At 33.8% G+C, this 23665-nt stretch overlaps 1 protein-coding gene across 1 annotated transcript; it reads left to right on the top strand.

Annotated features, from left to right (window-relative positions):
- The first annotated feature begins 379 nt into the window (after positions 1-379).
- LOC105663972 (uncharacterized) lies at positions 380-5548 on the top strand. The gene has a single exon (XM_076538156.1). It carries the CDS (start codon positions 380-382, stop codon positions 5546-5548), a length of 5169 nt encoding a protein of 1722 aa, XP_076394271.1.
- The last annotated feature ends 18117 nt before the right edge of the window (positions 5549-23665 follow it).

Here is a 23665-nt window from a genome sequence, read left to right as displayed (position 1 = left end):
GCGCACGTGGTTATTAGAAGCAGTGTGGACAGTAGTTGATGTGTGGACAATAGTTAGTGCGTTACAGTATAGTGTAACGGACTCAGTGTGTATAGCAGAAAGAAAGTTCTTCGTATAGGAAGAACTTGAAACAAGAGAGAAGATCAGCCATTAAGTGTCGACGCCACGATTAACGTCGCCAGTCAGCAGCAACAGCCAAGGTTCAAGGGTTCTACAGCAGCCTACAGCAGCCTACAGCAGTCTATAGCAGTCTACAGCAGCCCACAGCATCCTACTGACAGTTACGGGTCCAGCACACGCATTCAGGCAGTGTCATCGTTACGTCCATTCCTGTCAAGTAAGATTCCATTCCTATTTCTATTTGGGTTAATAGCGTAAAATGGAGGCCGAGCTCAAAAAACTTATTGGTGATCGTGGCATGGTCAAGGCCGCTCTGATTCGATTGAGTAGATATTTTAGCGAATCAGGGCATACAGCACAACTAAAGGCTTTGCAAAAACGGTTAGAAGCAAACATTAAGTTATATGATAGTTATAATGTTATTCAAACTAAAATCGAGCGCATAACTCAGGGAACAGAAGCTGAAGCGACTCACGCAGCAGATAGAGAAACTTTTGAAGAGACATATTTTAATATAATCGCAGAAATCGAAACGTTCATAGAAAATTCGCGACCACCTAGCATAGTACCAAATCAAGTTGTAGGACAATCCGCGTCTCCCACATCTTCGCAGGCACCTCTTACAGTCAAATTGCCAACCATACATCTGCCAACATTCGACGGTAACCTCAGCAATTGGATTAGATTTCGGGACACATTTAATAGTTTAGTGCACGAGACTGAATTATCTGATGTGCAGAAATTTCATTACCTCAATTCTTCATTAAAGGGCCCTGCCGCCCGAGTTATACAATCGTTAGGAGTATCAGAGTCAAACTATCAGGTAGCATGGAACGCTTTAAAATCGAGATATGAAAATTCAGCCACCCTTCGAAAACACCATGTCACGGCATTATTAGATATTTCGGCAATCCAAAAACAGTCGTCAACCGCCCTTCGTGAATTAATCGATGATGCAAGAAATCATTTAGCAGCTTTGAAGTCGCTAAATGAACCGGTAGATTCATGGGATACGTTAATAGTTCCAATTTTATCAAGAAAGTTAGATGGTGCATCGTTAAGGGAATGGGAAAAGAGCGTAATATCAGCAGAGAAGGTTACGTTTCAAACCTTTGCCACATTCCTTGAACAGCGATCATCATATTTAGAAAATATAACGCATCAGAGTCAGGTAGCCGTACCAAAAGCTGAACCTCCCTTAGGGCTCGCAGGTAGTCGCAAGCCTTTCCGCGTAACAACCCATGTAACAAGTGCACCTACTACCTGTCCCGCATGTAGTGCTGCGCATCCATTGTACAAGTGCGATAAATTTAAAGGTCTTTCCATTGATGAAAAAACTAAAATAGTCCAAACATCTCAAAGTTGTTTTAATTGTTTGCAACAGGGCCACCGCGTAAAGGCATGCACACGTAAACATTGCGATATTTGTGGCAAAAAACACCATAATTTGCTGCACCGCGTATTAGTTTCACAACCCACCACAGTCATTTCCGCAGAAGCAGGTCCTTCTCAAGCCGACACAACAATTGCATGCGTCGCAAGTTCGGACATTAATAAATCAGAACAGACTGTATTATCCACGGCTGTAATACATATTGAAGATAGGCAAGGCCAAAAAATCCAGTGCCGCGCGTTATTAGATTCTGGATCGCAGTCGAATTTCATTACATATAGGTTATGCAAAAAGCTAGGAATTAGTTACGAATCGACAGAAATACAAGTTTTAGGGTTAGCTGGCAAGGCAAGTCACATTAAAGATAGAGTTAATATAAAGATAGGATCTAGGATCAATAAATTTAGCGCTAACCTCGCGTGTCTTGTACTTAATGAGATAACTCAAGACATGCCAAGTATAGTTTTAGACAGTATTGTGACTTCTAAACCAGCCCACATAGTATTAGCTGATCCTGAGTTTAATAAATGTAGGCCAATCGATGTACTCATAGGCGCAGGACTATTTTGGCATCTATTATGTGTAGGGCAACATAAAGCAGGTAGTAATTTACTTTGGCAGAAAACTCAGCTAGGATGGGTTTTAGGGGGGAAAATTAGTTGGCCCCTTACTGAAACGATTCAACGGTGTCATCTCGTCACCAATAGAGATTTACATAATCAAATTGAGAGATTTTGGGAAATAGAGAACATTCAGGATCGATCTAGGTTAGAAATAGACGATTGTGAAGCCCTTTTTAGAGCCACTACGCGACAAGACGAGAGTGGCAGGTATATAGTAAGAATTCCGTTTAATAGCAAATTAGAAGAATTAGGTTTATCGCAGCAGCAGGCTGAAAATAGATTTAAATCAATAGAAAGAAAATTAAATAGACAGCCGCAGCTGCGCGAACAATATGTAGAGTTTATTAAAGAGTATGAGAAGTTAGGGCATATGTCGCGAATTCCGACCCCGGTAGTAGAAGAAGCTGGATCAAGTTTTTATCTCCCTCATCATGCCGTTATTAGAGAACATAGCACGACCACAAAACTTCGGGTTGTATTTGACGGTTCGGCTAAAAGCACGACAGGTGTATCATTAAACGACACCCAAAATGTAGGCCCAACCGTTCAAAGTGAATTAATAGCAATTCTTTTACGCTTCAGAACCCCAAAATATGTGATAACAGCCGATGTAGAGAAAATGTATAGACAAGTATTAATAGAACCGTCTCAACGATGCTTTCAGAGAATTTTGTGGCGTTCAAATCCAAATCTTCCCATAGAGACTTACGAATTAAATACTGTAACGTACGGCACAGCATCAGCTCCCTTTTTAGCCACTCGCGTTTTGCAGGAAATCGGGTTGAAATGCGAACAGGAATTTCCGACTGTCAGCCAAATAATCATCAATGACTTCTACGTTGATGATTTACTAACAGGTTCGGACACAGTTAGAGAGTTAAGGCAGATAAAAGAAAACTTAACGACCGTATTAAATAAGGCTGGGTTATCGTTAAGAAAGTGGTCCACCAATTGCATAGAATTGGGAAACGCAGAATTAGAATCTCAGGATAGGACACTTAGCGAAGATTCTGAGTCAAAAATACTGGGTTTGCATTGGTCGCCTAGGAAAGATGAGTTGTTTTTTAGAGTTAATTCATCGCAACCTAATAGAGTAACCAAGAGAGTAATACTATCAGAAATAGCCCAAATTTTTGATCCTCTAGGATTAATCGGTCCGGTGATCACCACTGCCAAACTGATAATGCAGCAGTTGTGGCAAACGAAAACAACTTGGGATGAGTCAGTGTCACAAGAGCTATACACTCAATGGACAACTTACAGACAGGAGTTGTCGCATTTGAGTGAATTAACAATTCCGCGGCGTGCACTTCATGCGGACAAAAAGGTAGAGTTACATGGTTTCGCAGATGCCTCCGAAAAGGCATACGGGGCTAGTGTCTACCTGCGAGTAAAAATAGATTTAGATAGATGGGAAACGAGGCTTTTGTGTTCAAAGTCTCGTGTAGCACCCCTTAAAACAATATCGTTACCAAGATTAGAGTTATGTGGCGCATTATTATTAGCAGATTTAGTAAGAAAGGTAAAATCCGCGCTTCGCGTTAAAATAGATAAAGAGTTTTATTGGTGCGATTCCACAATAGCACTTGCATGGATTCGCGGTAATCCATGTAGGTGGAAGACGTTTGTCGCGAATAGAGTTACGCAGATTCAAGCAATCACAGAATTGAGCAATTGGAAACATATACGTTCTCAAGATAACCCCGCGGACTTAATTTCTCGTGGTAGCAGCGCGAAAACATTAATTACTAACGATTTATGGTGGTTAGGACCTTCGTGGTTGGCAGGCGATTCTAAACATTGGCCGCAATCAACAGAAGGAGTAGCAGTTGTTCCTGAAGAAAAATTAAAAGCAGTAGTAACATTAGCAGTAGTTTCCGATACGAATGAATTATTTCTTCGGTATTCCGAGTATACACGATTAGTGAGGATAGTAGCACATTGCCTAAAATTCATAGGAAAAATTCGAACAAAACGTAGTGACAATAGTATAGACCGTGAAGACATACAGCTGACAGTAACAAACTTACAAGCAGCACAGCACTGCTTAATCCGTATAGCGCAGAAAGACAGATTTCAGCCTGAATTAGATGCATTAGCGAAAGATAGGGCAATACCGAAGCAAAGTCATTTGCAATCGTTAGCGCCGTTTATAGACAAAAAAGGTATACTTAGGGTAGGCGGGAGGCTGAAAAACGCGTCCATTCCCTACGATCAAAAGCATCCGATTGTACTGCCCGCAAAGCACGTGTTGACAGATCTGATTATTAGAAACGAGCATATTAGGCTCCTTCATGCAGGGTGTCAGCATGTAGTCGTGTCTCTTCGTGAACGTTTCTGGCCAATTAATTGCACCAGAAATGTAAAGCGAATACTCCGAAGCTGCGTGAGATGTTTTAGAATAAAACCGCGTGGGATAGAATATCCAATGGGTCAGCTACCTGCAGATAGAGTGAAACCTTCTCGCCCATTCTCAACCTGCGGTATAGATTATGCAGGTCCGTTTACGACAAAAGATCGTACCCGTAGTAAAACGTCAATTAAATCGTACGCATGTATATTTGTATGTTTCGCCACAAAGGCTACGCACATTGAATTAGCCACTGACCTCAGTACTGACGCGTTTTTAAAATGTCTCAATAGATTCATTTCCCGTAGAGGCCTTTGTCAGAGTATTGTTTCCGACAACGGAACAAATTTTGTCGGAGCAAAAAATAGATTCGCAGACCTACAGAAGTTATTGCTTAGTGAACAACACAATTCGAAAGTTTCAAAGTTTTTAAATGAAAAAATGATACAGTGGTCCTTAATACCTCCTCAAGCACCCCACTTTGGAGGTCTTTGGGAAAGCGCTGTGAAATCAACAAAGTATCACCTCAATAGAGTCGTAGGAGAGCAAAAATTAACATACGAAGAGTTATACACGCTATTAGTTCAAATAGAATCCTGCCTAAACTCACGGCCATTGAGTCCCATTTCATCAGATCCCCATGACCTTACTCCCTTGACTCCTGGACATTTTTTAGTTGGCACTGCACTGTGTGCGCTGCCAGAGGAAAATCTAACAGAGATTAAATCGAATAGGCTAAACCGGTACCAGATGCTACAGCAAATGTTTCAGCATTTTTGGCGGCGGTGGCACAAAGAATACCTGAACAGCCTTCAGCAAAGGTACAAGTGGAGACATTCATCAGATCACCAACTAACAGAAGGCAGCCTCGTTATCATCAAAGATGACAACCTACCACCCTTGCGATGGAGTCTGGGCAGAGTAGCAGAGGTACACCAGGGCAAGGATGGAGAAGTACGGGTCGTCACGATAAGGACTGCGACCGGTACCTATAAACGACCGGCTACGAAGATTTGCATATTACCTATTAACGAGAAGGAAGATGCGAATGTAACCAAATAGAAAATTTAATGTAACAATATACATACATTAGCATTAGGATAAACTAGAGATAAGAATTGTAAACATAGATACAATGTATTCGAGATTTCAGTTTGCAATACACAGATAGTATTTAGATATACACATAGACTGTAGGTAATAGTTAGGTATTACTTTGTTATTGTATATGGATAGTATAGATTAGGACATTGAACGCGCATCGAGCGTTCAAGGGGGGCGGCATGTTAGAGTTTCGCATAGATGAGGTTTACGACATGACGAGGGAAAGCGGTCACTTTTGAACCCCATAATTTAGTATCCGTACCATCTGCGTGCCAGCACTACGATGGTACGTGACAATTTGTAGTTTTTAGCAGATCTGTTTATTGCTGCACTAGTCTTTAGAATTTTTGGCTTCAGTGACACAGGTCATGTCATAAATCTCTCAGCTTAGAAGGTCAGAGAGCGATCTGACCCTTAGAAGTAACGGGTCCCGCGGACCGGGACTGACGTCATAGGATTTTGGAAAAACCCGGATTCTTCCCGGAATGCCGTCCTCCCCCGTAGGAACTTCTGTTCCCCTTCCAGAAAAGTACCACGCTAAGGGCGCAATGGAAGGGAGGACAGAGGTGTTAACGAAGCTAGAAGATGACAAATTGGACAGATAGCTAACAGTTTAGATAACTAACAGTACAAACCGACAACAGTATAGACAGGAGAATAGTTAGATAGTACAGAGTTCAATCAGTACAGAACAGAATCAGTTTAATACTTAAATATTCGACACACTAAAACACACACACACACAACCTCCGTTTATACACACATACACACGACTTTATTAAAACCTATATTTTTAATACAAGTTTGTGAGTGTTTCTACACGGCCCCAATCCGTACAAATATTGGGTGGTCCTTCAATTCCAATAGAACTTAGACGGCACGAAGTGCAATAACCAGGGCTCGACCAAACCCTAACAAAAATCATACAATCACAATCACAATCCTGCATTCGCAATCATACAATCACAATGATACAATCACTATCATGCAATCACTATCATACAATCACAATCATACAATCACAATCATACAATCATAATCATTCAATTAGAATCATACAAGCATAATCATACAATTACAATCCTACAATCACATTCACACAATCACTATCATACAGTTACAATCATACAGTCACAATCATAAAATCACAATCTTACAATCACAATCATACAATCACAACCTCACAATCGCAATCATACAATCACAATCATACAATCACAATCATGCAATTAGAATCATATAAGCATAATGATACAGTTGCAATCCTACAATCACAATCATACAATCACAACCATACAATCGCAATCATACAACCACAATCATACAATCACAATCATACAATCACAATCATACAATCACAATCATACAATCACAATCATACAATCACAATCATACAATCACAATCATACAATCACAATCATACAATCACAATCATACAATCACAATCATACAATCACAATCATACAATCACAATCATACAATCACAATCATACAATCACAATCATACAATCACAATCATACAATCACAATCATACAATCACAATCATACAATCGCAATTATATTATCTCAAACATACAATCAGAATCATACATTCACATGCATACAATTAGAATCATACAATCGCAATCACACAATCACAATCATACAATCACGATCATACAATCAGATTCATACAGTTACAATCAAGGAATCACAATCAAACAATAACAGCCACACAATCACAATTATACAATCACAATCATACTATCACAATCATTCAATCCCAAATGTACATTCACATGCATACAATTAGAATCATACCAACACAATCACACAATCACTATCATACAATCACAGTTATACAATGAGAATCATAGCAACACAATCACACAACCACAATCGTACAATCTCAATCATAAAATGACAATTATACAATCACAATCATACAATCACAATCATACAATGACAATCATACAATCACAATCATACAATCACAATCATACAATCAGGACCATTCAATCACAATCATACAACCACAATCACACAATCGCAATCAGACAGTCGCAATCATACAGTCATAATCATACATCCACAATCACACAATCACAATCATACAATCACAATCATACAATCACAGTCATACAATCACAATCATACAATCACAATCATACAATCACAATCATACAATCACAATCATAAAATCAAAATCATACAATCACAATCATGCAATCACAATCATACAATCACAAACATACAATCGCAATCATATTATCACGAACGTACAATCAGAATTATACATTCACATGCATACAATTAGAATCATACCAACACAATCACACAATCACTATCATACAATCACAATCATGCAATCACTATCATACAATCACTATCATACAATCACAATCATACAATCACAATCATACAATCATAATCATTCAATTAGAATCATACAAGCATAATCATACAATTACAATCCTACAATCACATTCACACAATCACTATCATACAGTTACAATCATGCAGTCACAATCATAAAATCACAATCGTACAATCATAATCGTACAATCACAATCAAACAATCACGATCATACAATCACAATCATACAATCACAATCATGCAATTAGAATCATATAAGCATAATGATACAGTTGCAATCCTACAATCACAATCATACAATCACAACCATACAATCGCAATCATACAACCACAATCATACAATCACAATCATACAATCACAGTCATACAATCACAATCATACAATCACAATCATACAATCACAATCAGAAAATCAAAATCATACAATCACAATCATGCAATCACAATCATACAATCATAATCATTCAATTAGAATCATACAAGCATAATCAACAATTATAATCCTACAATCACATTCACACAATCACTATCATACAGTTACAATCATACAGTCACAATCATAAAATCACAATCGTACAATCATAATCGTACAATCACAATCATACAATCACAGGCATACAATCACAATCATATAATCACAATCATACGATCACAATCATACAATCACAATCATACAACCACAATCATACAATCACAATCATACAATCACAATCATACAATCACAATCACACAATCGCAATCAGACAATCGCAATCATACAGTCATCATCATACATCCACAATCATACAATTACGATCATGCAATCACAATTATACATATATATACTTACAATTAGAATCATACAAACACAATCACATAATCATAATCATACAATCAGAAACATAAAATACAATCATAGAATCAGAATCACTATCACTATCATATAATCACAATCACAATCACAATCACACTATCAAAATCATACAATCACAATCAGATAATCACGATCACACTGTCACAGTCATACAATTCGAATCATACGAACACAATCATACAATCACAATTTTACATTCACAATCATACAATCACGATCATACAATCACAAACTAATAATCACAATTATAAAGTCACAATCATACAATCACAATCATACAATCACAATCATACAATCACAATCATACAATCACAATCATACAATCACAATCATACAATCACAATCATACAATCACAATCATACAATCACAATCATACAATCACAATCATACAATCACAATCATACAATCGCAATTATATTATCTCAAACATACAATCAGAATCATACATTCACATGCATACAATTAGAATCATACAATCGCAATCACACAATCACAATCATACAATCACGATCATACAATCAGATTCATACAGTTACAATCAAGGAATCACAATCAAACAATAACAGCCACACAATCACAATTATACAATCACAATCATACTATCACAATCATTCAATCCCAAATGTACATTCACATGCATACAATTAGAATCATACCAACACAATCACACAATCACTATCATACAATCACAGTTATACAATGAGAATCATAGCAACACAATCACACAACCACAATCGTACAATCTCAATCATACAATGAAAATTATACAATCACAATCATACAATCACAATCATACAATGACAATCATACAATCACAACCATACAATCACAATCATACAATCACGACCATACAATCACAATCATACCACCGCAATCACACAATCGCAATCAGACAGTCGCAATCATACAGTCATAATCATACATCCACAATCACACAATCACAATCATACAATCACAATCATACAATCACAGTCATACAATCACAATCATACAATCACAATCATACAATCACAATCATTAAATCAAAATCATACAATCACAATCATGCAATCACAATCATACAATCACAAACATACAATCGCAATCATATTATCACGAACGTACAATCAGAATTATACATTCACATGCATACAATTAGAATCATACCAACACAATCACACAATCACTATCATACAATCACAATCATGCAATTAGAATCATATAAGCATAATGATACAGTTGCAATCCTACAATCACAATCATACAATCACAACCATGCAATCGCAATCATACAACCACAATCATACAATCACAATCATACAATCACAGTCATACAATCACAATCATACAATCACAATCATACAATCACAATCACAAAATCAAAATCATACAATCACAATCATGCAATCACAATCATACAATCACAAACATACAATCGCAATCATATTATCACGAACATACAATCAGAATTATACATTCACATGCATACAATTAGAATCATACAAACACAATCACACAATCACTATCATACAATCACAATCATGCAATGACTATCATACAATCACAATCATACAATCACAATCATACAATCATAATCATTCAATTAGAATCATACAAGCATAATCAACAATTACAATCCTACAATCACATTCACACAATCACTATCATACAGTTACAATCATACAGTCACAATCATAAAATCACAATCGTACAATCATAATCGTACAATCACAATCATACAATCACAGGCATACAATCACAATCATATAATCACAATCATACGATCACAATCATACAATCACAATCATACAACCACAATCATACAATCACAATCATACAATCACAATCATACAATCACAATCATACAATCACAATCATACAATCACAATCACACAATCGCAATCAGACAATCGCAATCATACAGTCATCATCATACATCCACAATCATACAATTACGATCATGCAATCACAATCACATTCACACAATCACTATCATACAGTTACAATGATAATGTCACAATCATAAAATCACAATCGTACAATCACAATCGTACAATCACAATCGTACAATCACAATCGTACAATCACAATCATACTATCACTATCATACAATCACAATCATACAATCACAATTATACAATCAAAATCATACAATCACAATCATACAATTACAATCTTACAATCACAATCATACAATCACAATCATACAATCACAATCATACAATCACAATCAAACAATCACAATCATACAATGACAATCACACAATCGCAATCAGACAATCGCAATCATACAGTCATCATCATACATCCACAATCATACAATTACGATCATGCAATCACAATCACATTCACACAATCACTATCATACAGTTCAAATGATAATGTCACAATCGTACAATAACAATCGTACAATCACAATCATACAATCACAAAGATACAATCACAGTCATACAATCACAATCATACAATCACAATCATACAATCATAATCATACATTCACAATCATACAATTACGATCGTGCAATCACAATCATATTTACACAATCTCTATCATACAGTTACAATCATATAGTCACAATCATAAAATCACAATCGTACAATCACAATCGTACAATAACAATCGTACAATCACAGTCATACAACCACAATCATACAATCACAATCATACAATCACAATCATAGAACCACAATCATACAATCACAATCATACAATCACCAACATACAATCGCAATCATAGAACCACAATCGTACAATCACAATCACACAATCACTATCATACAATCAGCATTATACAATAGCAATCCGGCAATAACAATCACGCAAATACAATTATATATTCACAATCATACAACCACAATCACCCGAGTAGAATCATACAATCACAATCATACAATCACAATCATACAATCACAATCATACAATCACAATCCTAGAATCACAATCATACAATCACAATCATAAAACCACAATCATACAATGACAATCATAGAATCACAATCATGCAATCACAATCATACAATCACAATCGTACAATTACTCTCATACAATCACAATCATACAATCACAATCATACAATCACAAGCATACAATCACAATCATACAATCACAATCTTACAATCGCAATCATGCAATCACAATCATACAATCGCAATCATACAATCACAATCACAATCCTGCATTCGCAATCATACAATCAGAATCAGACAACCACAATCACACAATCACTATCATACAATCACAGTTATACAATGAGAATCATAGGAACACAATCACACAATCAAAATCATACAATCACAATCACAATCCTGCATTCGCAATCATACAATCACAATGATACAATCACTATCATGCAACCACTATCATACAATCACAATCATACAATCACAATCATACAATCATAATCATTCAATTAGAATCATACAAGCATAATCATACATTTACAATCCTACAATCACATTCACACAATCACTATCATACAGTTACAATCATACAGTCACAATCATACAATCACAATCATACAATCACAATCATACAATCACAATCATACAATCACAATCATACAATCACAATCATACAATCGCAATCATATTATCTCAAACATACAATCAGAATCATACATTCACATGCATACAATTAGAATCATACAATCGCAATCGTACAACCACAATCATACAATCACAATCATACAATCACAATCATACAATCACAATCATACAATCACAATCATACAATCACAATCATACAATCACAATCATACAATCACAATCATACAATCACAATCATACAATCACAATCATACAATCACAATCATACAATCACAATCATACAATCACAATCATACAATCACAATCATACAATCGCAATCATATTATCTCAAACATACAATCAGAATCATACATTCACATGCATACAATTAGAATCATACAATCGCAATCACACAATCACAATCATACAATCACGATCATACAATCAGATTCATACAGTTACAATCAAGGTATCACAATCAAACAATAACAGCCACACAATCACAATTATACAATCACAATCATACTATCACAATCATTCAATCCCAAATGTACATTCACATGCATACAATTAGAATCATACAAACACAATCACACAATCACAATCATACAATCACAATCATACAATCACAGTCACACAATCACAATCATACAATCACAATCATACAATCACAATCATACAATTACAATCATAAAATCACAATCATACAATCACAATCATACAATCACGATCATACAATCACAAACATACAATCGCAATCATATAATCACGAGCATGCAATCAGAATAATACATTCACATGCATACAATTAGAATCATACCAACACAATCACACAATTACTATCATAAAATCACAATCATGCAATCACTATCATACAATCACAATCATACAATCACAATCATACAATCATAATCATTCAATTAGAATCATACAAGCATAATCATACAATTACAATCCTACAATCACATTCACACAATCACTATCATACAGTTACAATCATACAGTCACAATCATAGAATCACAATCGTACAATCATAATCGTACAATCACAATCATACAATCACAGGCATACAATCACAATCATATAATCACAATCATACGATCACAATCATACAATCACAATCATACAACCACAATCATACAATCACAATCATACAAACACAATCATACAATCACAATCACACAATCGCAATCAGACAATCGCAATCATACAGTCATCATCATACATCCACAATCATACAATTACGATCATGCAATCACAATCACATTCACACAATCACTATCATACAGTTCAAATGATAATGTCACAATCGTACAATAACAATCGTACAATCACAATCATACAATCACAAAGATACAATCACAGTCATACAATCACAATCATACAATCACAATCATACAATCATAATCATACATTCACAATCATACAATTACGATCATGCAATCACAATCATATTTACACAATCTCTATCATACAGTTACAATCATATAGTCACAATCATAAAATCACAATCGTACAATCACAATCGTACAATAACAATCGTACAATCACAGTCATACAACCACAATCATACAATCACAATCATACAATCACAATCATAGAACCACAATCATACAATCACAATCATACAATCACCAACATACAATCGCAATCATAGAACCACAATCGTACAATCACAATCACACAATCACTATCATACAATCAGCATTATACAATAGCAATCCGGCAATAACAATCACGCAAATACAATTATATATTCACAATCATACAACCACAATCACCCGAGTAGAATCATACAATCACAATCATACAATCACAATCATACAATCACAATCCTAGAATCACAATCATACAATCACAATCATAAAACCACAATCATACAATGACAATCATAGAATCACAATCATGCAATCACAATCATACAATCACAATCGTACAATTACTCTCATACAATCACAATCATACAATCACAATCATACAATCACAAGCATACAATCACAATCATACAATCACAATCTTACAATCGCAATCATGCAATCACAATCATACAATCGCAATCATACAATCACAATCACAATCCTGCATTCGCAATCATACAATCAGAATCAGACAACCACAATCACACAATCACTATCATACAATCACAGTTATACAATGAGAATCATAGGAACACAATCACACAATCAAAATCATACAATCACAATCACAATCCTGCATTCGCAATCATACAATCACAATGATACAATCACTATCATGCAACCACTATCATACAATCACAATCATACAATCACAATCATACAATCATAATCATTCAATTAGAATCATACAAGCATAATCATACATTTACAATCCTACAATCACATTCACACAATCACTATCATACAGTTACAATCATACAGTCACAATCATACAATCACAATCATACAATCACAATCATACAATCACAATCATACAATCACAATCATACAATCACAATCATACAATCACGATCATACAATCAGATTCATACAGTTACAATCAAGGTATCACAATCAAACAATAACAGCCACACAATCACAATTATACAATCACAATCATACTATCACAATCATTCAATCCCAAATGTACATTCACATGCATACAATTAGAATCATACAAACACAATCACACAATCACAATCATACAATCACAATCATACAATCACAGTCACACAATCACAATCATACAATCACAATCATACAATCACAATCATACAATTACAATCATAAAATCACAATCATACAATCACAATCATACAATCACGATCATACAATCACAAACATACAATCGCAATCATATAATCACGAGCATGCAATCAGAATAATACATTCACATGCATACAATTAGAATCATACCAACACAATCACACAATTACTATCATAAAATCACAATCATGCAATCACTATCATACAATCACAATCATACAATCACAATCATACAATCATAATCATTCAATTAGAATCATACAAGCATAATCATACAATTACAATCCTACAATCACATTCACACAATCACTATCATACAGTTACAATCATACAGTCACAATCATAGAATCACAATCGTACAATCATAATCGTACAATCACAATCATACAATCACAGGCATACAATCACAATCATATAATCACAATCATACGATCACAATCATACAATCACAATCATACAACCACAATCATACAATCACAATCATACAATCACAATCATACAATCACAATCACACAATCGCAATCAGACAATCGCAATCATACAGTCATCATCATACATCCACAATCATACAATTACGATCATGCAATCACAATTATACATATATATACTTACAATTAGAATCATACAAACACAATCACATAATCATAATCATACAATCAGAAACATAAAATACAATCATAGAATCAGAATCACTATCACTATCATATAATCACAATCACAATCACAATCACACTATCAAAATCATACAATCACAATCAGATAATCACGATCACACTGTCACAGTCATACAATTCGAATCATACGAACACAATCATACAATCACAATTTTACATTCACAATCATACAATCACGATCATACAATCACAAACTAATAATCACAATTATAAAGTCACAATCATACAATCACAATCATACAATCACAATCATACAATCACAATCATACAATCACAATCATACAATCACAATCATACAATCACAATCATACAATCACAATCATACAATCACAATCATACAATCACAATCATACAATCACAATCATACAATCGCAATTATATTATCTCAAACATACAATCAGAATCATACATTCACATGCATACAATTAGAATCATACAATCGCAATCACACAATCACAATCATACAATCACGATCATACAATCAGATTCATACAGTTACAATCAAGGAATCACAATCAAACAATAACAGCCACACAATCACAATTATACAATCACAATCATACTATCACAATCATTCAATCCCAAATGTACATTCACATGCATACAATTAGAATCATACCAACACAATCACACAATCACTATCATACAATCACAGTTATACAATGAGAATCATAGCAACACAATCACACAACCACAATCGTACAATCTCAATCATACAATGAAAATTATACAATCACAATCATACAATCACAATCATACAATGACAATCATACAATCACAACCATACAATCACAATCATACAATCACGACCATACAATCACAATCATACCACCGCAATCACACAATCGCAATCAGACAGTCGCAATCATACAGTCATAATCATACATCCACAATCACACAATCACAATCATACAATCACAATCATACAATCACAGTCATACAATCACAATCATACAATCACAATCATACAATCACAATCATTAAATCAAAATCATACAATCACAATCATGCAATCACAATCATACAATCACAAACATACAATCGCAATCATATTATCACGAACGTACAATCAGAATTATACATTCACATGCATACAATTAGAATCATACCAACACAATCACACAATCACTATCATACAATCACAATCATGCAATTAGAATCATATAAGCATAATGATACAGTTGCAATCCTACAATCACAATCATACAATCACAACCATGCAATCGCAATCATACAACCACAATCATACAATCACAATCATACAATCACAGTCATACAATCACAATCATACAATCACAATCATACAATCACAATCACAAAATCAAAATCATACAATCACAATCATGCAATCACAATCATACAATCACAAACATACAATCGCAATCATATTATCACGAACATACAATCAGAATTATACATTCACATGCATACAATTAGAATCATACAAACACAATCACACAATCACTATCATACAATCACAATCATGCAATGACTATCATACAATCACAATCATACAATCACAATCATACAATCATAATCATTCAATTAGAATCATACAAGCATAATCAACAATTACAATCCTACAATCACATTCACACAATCACTATCATACAGTTACAATCATACAGTCACAATCATAAAATCACAATCGTACAATCATAATCGTACAATCACAATCATACAATCACAGGCATACAATCACAATCATATAATCACAATCATACGATCACAATCATACAATCACAATCATACAACCACAATCATACAATCACAATCATACAATCACAATCATACAATCACAATCATACAATCACAATCATACAATCACAATCACACAATCGCAATCAGACAATCGCAATCATACAGTCATCATCATACATCCACAATCATACAATTACGATCATGCAATCACAATCACATTCACACAATCACTATCATACAGTTACAATGATAATGTCACAATCATAAAATCACAATCGTACAATCACAATCGTACAATCACAATCGTACAATCACAATCGTACAATCACAATCATACTATCACTATCATACAATCACAATCATACAATCACAATTATACAATCAAAATCATACAATCACAATCATACAATTACAATCTTACAATCACAATCATACAATCACAATCATACAATCACAATCATACAATCACAATCAAACAATCACAATCATACAATGACAATCACACAATCGCAATCAGACAATCGCAATCATACAGTCATCATCATACATCCACAATCATACAATTACGATCATGCAATCACAATCACATTCACACAATCACTATCATACAGTTCAAATGATAATGTCACAATCGTACAATAACAATCGTACAATCACAATCATACAATCACAAAGATACAATCACAGTCATACAATCACAATCATACAATCACAATCATACAATCATAATCATACATTCACAATCATACAATTACGATCGTGCAATCACAATCATATTTACACAATCTCTATCATACAGTTACAATCATATAGTCACAATCATAAAATCACAATCGTACAATCACAATCGTACAATAACAATCGTACAATCACAGTCATACAACCACAATCATACAATCACAATCATACAATCACAATCATAGAACCACAATCATACAATCACAATCATACAATCACCAACATACAATCGCAATCATAGAACCACAATCGTACAATCACAATCACACAATCACTATCATACAATCAGCATTATACAATAGCAATCCGGCAATAACAATCACGCAAATACAATTATATATTCACAATCATACAACCACAATCACCCGAGTAGAATCATACAATCACAATCATACAATCACAATCATACAATCACAATCATACAATCACAATCCTAGAATCACAATCATACAATCACAATCATAAAACCACAATCATACAATGACAATCATAGAATCACAATCATGCAATCACAATCATACAATCACAATCGTACAATTACTCTCATACAATCACAATCATACAATCACAATCATACAATCACAAGCATACAATCACAATCATACAATCACAATCTTACAATCGCAATCATGCAATCACAATCATACAATCGCAATCATACAATCACAATCACAATCCTGCATTCGCAATCATACAATCAGAATCAGACAACCACAATCACACAATCACTATCATACAATCACAGTTATACAATGAGAATCATAGGAACACAATCACACAATCAAAATCATACAATCACAATCACAATCCTGCATTCGCAATCATACAATCACAATGATACAATCACTATCATGCAACCACTATCATACAATCACAATCATACAATCACAATCATACAATCATAATCATTCAATTAGAATCATACAAGCATAATCATACATTTACAATCCTACAATCACATTCACACAATCACTATCATACAGTTACAATCATACAGTCACAATCATACAATCACAATCATACAATCACAATCATACAATCACAATCATACAATCACAATCATACAATCACAATCATACAATCGCAATCATATTATCTCAAACATACAATCAGAATCATACATTCACATGCATACAATTAGAATCATACAATCGCAATCGTACAACCACAATCATACAATCACAATCATACAATCACAATCATACAATCACAATCATACAATCACAATCATACAATCACAATCATACAATCACAATCATACAATCACAATCATACAATCACAATCATACAATCACAATCATACAATCACAATCATACAATCACAATCATACAATCACAATCATACAATCACAATCATACAATCGCAATCATATTATCTCAAACATACAATCAGAATCATACATTCACATGCATACAATTAGAATCATACAATCGCAATCACACAATCACAATCATACAATCACGATCATACAATCAGATTCATACAGTTACAATCAAGGTATCACAATCAAACAATAACAGCCACACAATCACAATTATACAATCACAATCATACTATCACAATCATTCAATCCCAAATGTACATTCACATGCATACAATTAGAATCATACAAACACAATCACACAATCACAATCATACAATCACAATCATACAATCACAGTCACACAATCACAATCATACAATCACAATCATACAATCACAATCATACAATTACAATCATAAAATCACAATCATACAATCACAATCATACAATCACGATCATACAATCACAAACATACAATCGCAATCATATAATCACGAGCATGCAATCAGAATAATACATTCACATGCATACAATTAGAATCATACCAACACAATCACACAATTACTATCATAAAATCACAATCATGCAATCACTATCATACAATCACAATCATACAATCACAATCATACAATCATAATCATTCAATTAGAATCATACAAGCATAATCATACAATTACAATCCTACAATCACATTCACACAATCACTATCATACAGTTACAATCATACAGTCACAATCATAGAATCACAATCGTACAATCATAATCGTACAATCACAATCATACAATCACAGGCATACAATCACAATCATATAATCACAATCATACGATCACAATCATACAATCACAATCATACAACCACAATCATACAATCACAATCATACAAACACAATCATACAATCACAATCACACAATCGCAATCAGACAATCGCAATCATACAGTCATCATCATACATCCACAATCATACAATTACGATCATGCAATCACAATCACATTCACACAATCACTATCATACAGTTCAAATGATAATGTCACAATCGTACAATAACAATCGTACAATCACAATCATACAATCACAAAGATACAATCACAGTCATACAATCACAATCATACAATCACAATCATACAATCATAATCATACATTCACAATCATACAATTACGATCATGCAATCACAATCATATTTACACAATCTCTATCATACAGTTACAATCATATAGTCACAATCATAAAATCACAATCGTACAATCACAATCGTACAATAACAATCGTACAATCACAGTCATACAACCACAATCATACAATCACAATCATACAATCACAATCATAGAACCACAATCATACAATCACAATCATACAATCACCAACATACAATCGCAATCATAGAACCACAATCGTACAATCACAATCACACAATCACTATCATACAATCAGCATTATACAATAGCAATCCGGCAATAACAATCACGCAAATACAATTATATATTCACAATCATACAACCACAATCACCCGAGTAGAATCATACAATCACAATCATACAATCACAATCATACAATCACAATCCTAGAATCACAATCATACAATCACAATCATAAAACCACAATCATACAATGACAATCATAGAATCACAATCATGCAATCACAATCATACAATCACAATCGTACAATTACTCTCATACAATCACAATCATACAATCACAATCATACAATCACAAGCATACAATCACAATCATACAATCACAATCTTACAATCGCAATCATGCAATCACAATCATACAATCGCAATCATACAATCACAATCACAATCCTGCATTCGCAATCATACAATCAGAATCAGACAACCACAATCACACAATCACTATCATACAATCACAGTTATACAATGAGAATCATAGGAACACAATCACACAATCAAAATCATACAATCACAATCACAATCCTGCATTCGCAATCATACAATCACAATGATACAATCACTATCATGCAACCACTATCATACAATCACAATCATACAATCACAATCATACAATCATAATCATTCAATTAGAATCATACAAGCATAATCATACATTTACAATCCTACAATCACATTCACACAATCACTATCATACAGTTACAATCATACAGTCACAATCATACAATCACAATCATACAATCACAATCATACAATCACAATCATACAATCACAATCATACAATCACAATCATACAATCACGATCATACAATCAGATTCATACAGTTACAATCAAGGTATCACAATCAAACAATAACAGCCACACAATCACAATTATACAATCACAATCATACTATCACAATCATTCAATCCCAAATGTACATTCACATGCATACAATTAGAATCATACAAACACAATCACACAATCACAATCATACAATCACAATCATACAATCACAGTCACACAATCACAATCATACAATCACAATCATACAATCACAATCATACAATTACAATCATAAAATCACAATCATACAATCACAATCATACAATCACGATCATACAATCACAAACATACAATCGCAATCATATAATCACGAGCATGCAATCAGAATAATACATTCACATGCATACAATTAGAATCATACCAACACAATCACACAATTACTATCATAAAATCACAATCATGCAATCACTATCATACAATCACAATCATACAATCACAATCATACAATCATAATCATTCAATTAGAATCATACAAGCATAATCATACAATTACAATCCTACAATCACATTCACACAATCACTATCATACAGTTACAATCATACAGTCACAATCATAGAATCACAATCGTACAATCATAATCGTACAATCACAATCATACAATCACAGGCATACAATCACAATCATATAATCACAATCATACGATCACAATCATACAATCACAATCATACAACCACAATCATACAATCACAATCATACAAACACAATCATACAATCACAATCACACAATCGCAATCAGACAATCGCAATCATACAGTCATCATCATACATCCACAATCATACAATTACGATCATGCAATCACAATCACATTCACACAATCACTATCATACAGTTCAAATGATAATGTCACAATCATAGAATCACAATCGTACAATCACAATCGTACAGTCATATTCGTACAATCACAATCGTACAATCACAATCGCACAATCACAATCGTACGATCACAATCATACTATCACAGTCATACAATCACAATCATACAATCACAATTATACAATCAAAATCATACAATCACAATCATACAATTACAATCTTACAATCACAATCATACAATCACAATCCTACAATCACAATCATACAATCACAATCATACAATTACAATCATATAATAACAGTCATACATTCACAATCATACAATCACAATCACGCAATCACAATTATACATATATATACTTACAACTAGAATCATACAAACACAATTACATAATCAGAATCATACAATCAGAATCATAAAATACAATCATAGAATCACAATCACTATCACTATCATATAATCACAATCACAATCACAATCACACTATCAAAATCATACAATCACAATCATATAATCACGATCACACTGTCACAGTCATACAATTAGAATCATACGAACACAATCATACAATCACAATTTTACATTCACAATCATACAATCACGATCATACAATCACAAACTAATAATCACAATTATAAAGTCACAATCATACTATCACAATCATACTATCACAATCATACTATCACAATCATACAATCACAATCATACAATCCCAAATGTACATTCACATGCATACAATTAGAATCATACCAACACAATCACACAATCACTATCATACAATCACAAGCATACAATCAGATTCATACAGTTACAATCAAGGAATCACAATCAAACAATAACAGCCACACAATCACAATTATACAATTACAATCATACAATCACAATCATACATTCACAATCATACAATCACAATCATACAATCACAATCATACAATCACAATCATACAATCACAATCATAAAATCACAATCATACAATCACAATCATACAATCACAATCACACAATCACAATCATACAATCTCAATCATACAATCGCAATCATATTATCACAAACATACAATCAGAATTATACATTCACATGCATACAGTTAGAATCATACAAACGTAATCACACAATCACAATCAAACAATCACAATCATACAATCACATTCATACAATTACAA

Source organism: Megachile rotundata, chromosome 12 (assembly GCF_050947335.1).
Source record: "Megachile rotundata isolate GNS110a chromosome 12, iyMegRotu1, whole genome shotgun sequence".
Lineage (NCBI taxonomy): Eukaryota > Metazoa > Arthropoda > Insecta > Hymenoptera > Megachilidae > Megachile > Megachile rotundata.
The sequence above is the reverse complement of the archived record's forward strand: the minus strand, read 5'-3'. Positions and strand labels throughout refer to the sequence as shown.

What these genes read in the sequence shown, in the direction of transcription:
- LOC105663972 (XM_076538156.1), top strand. Translation starts at nt 380, where the DNA reads ATGGAGGCCGAGCTCAAAAAACTTATTGGTGATCGTGGCATGGTCAAG.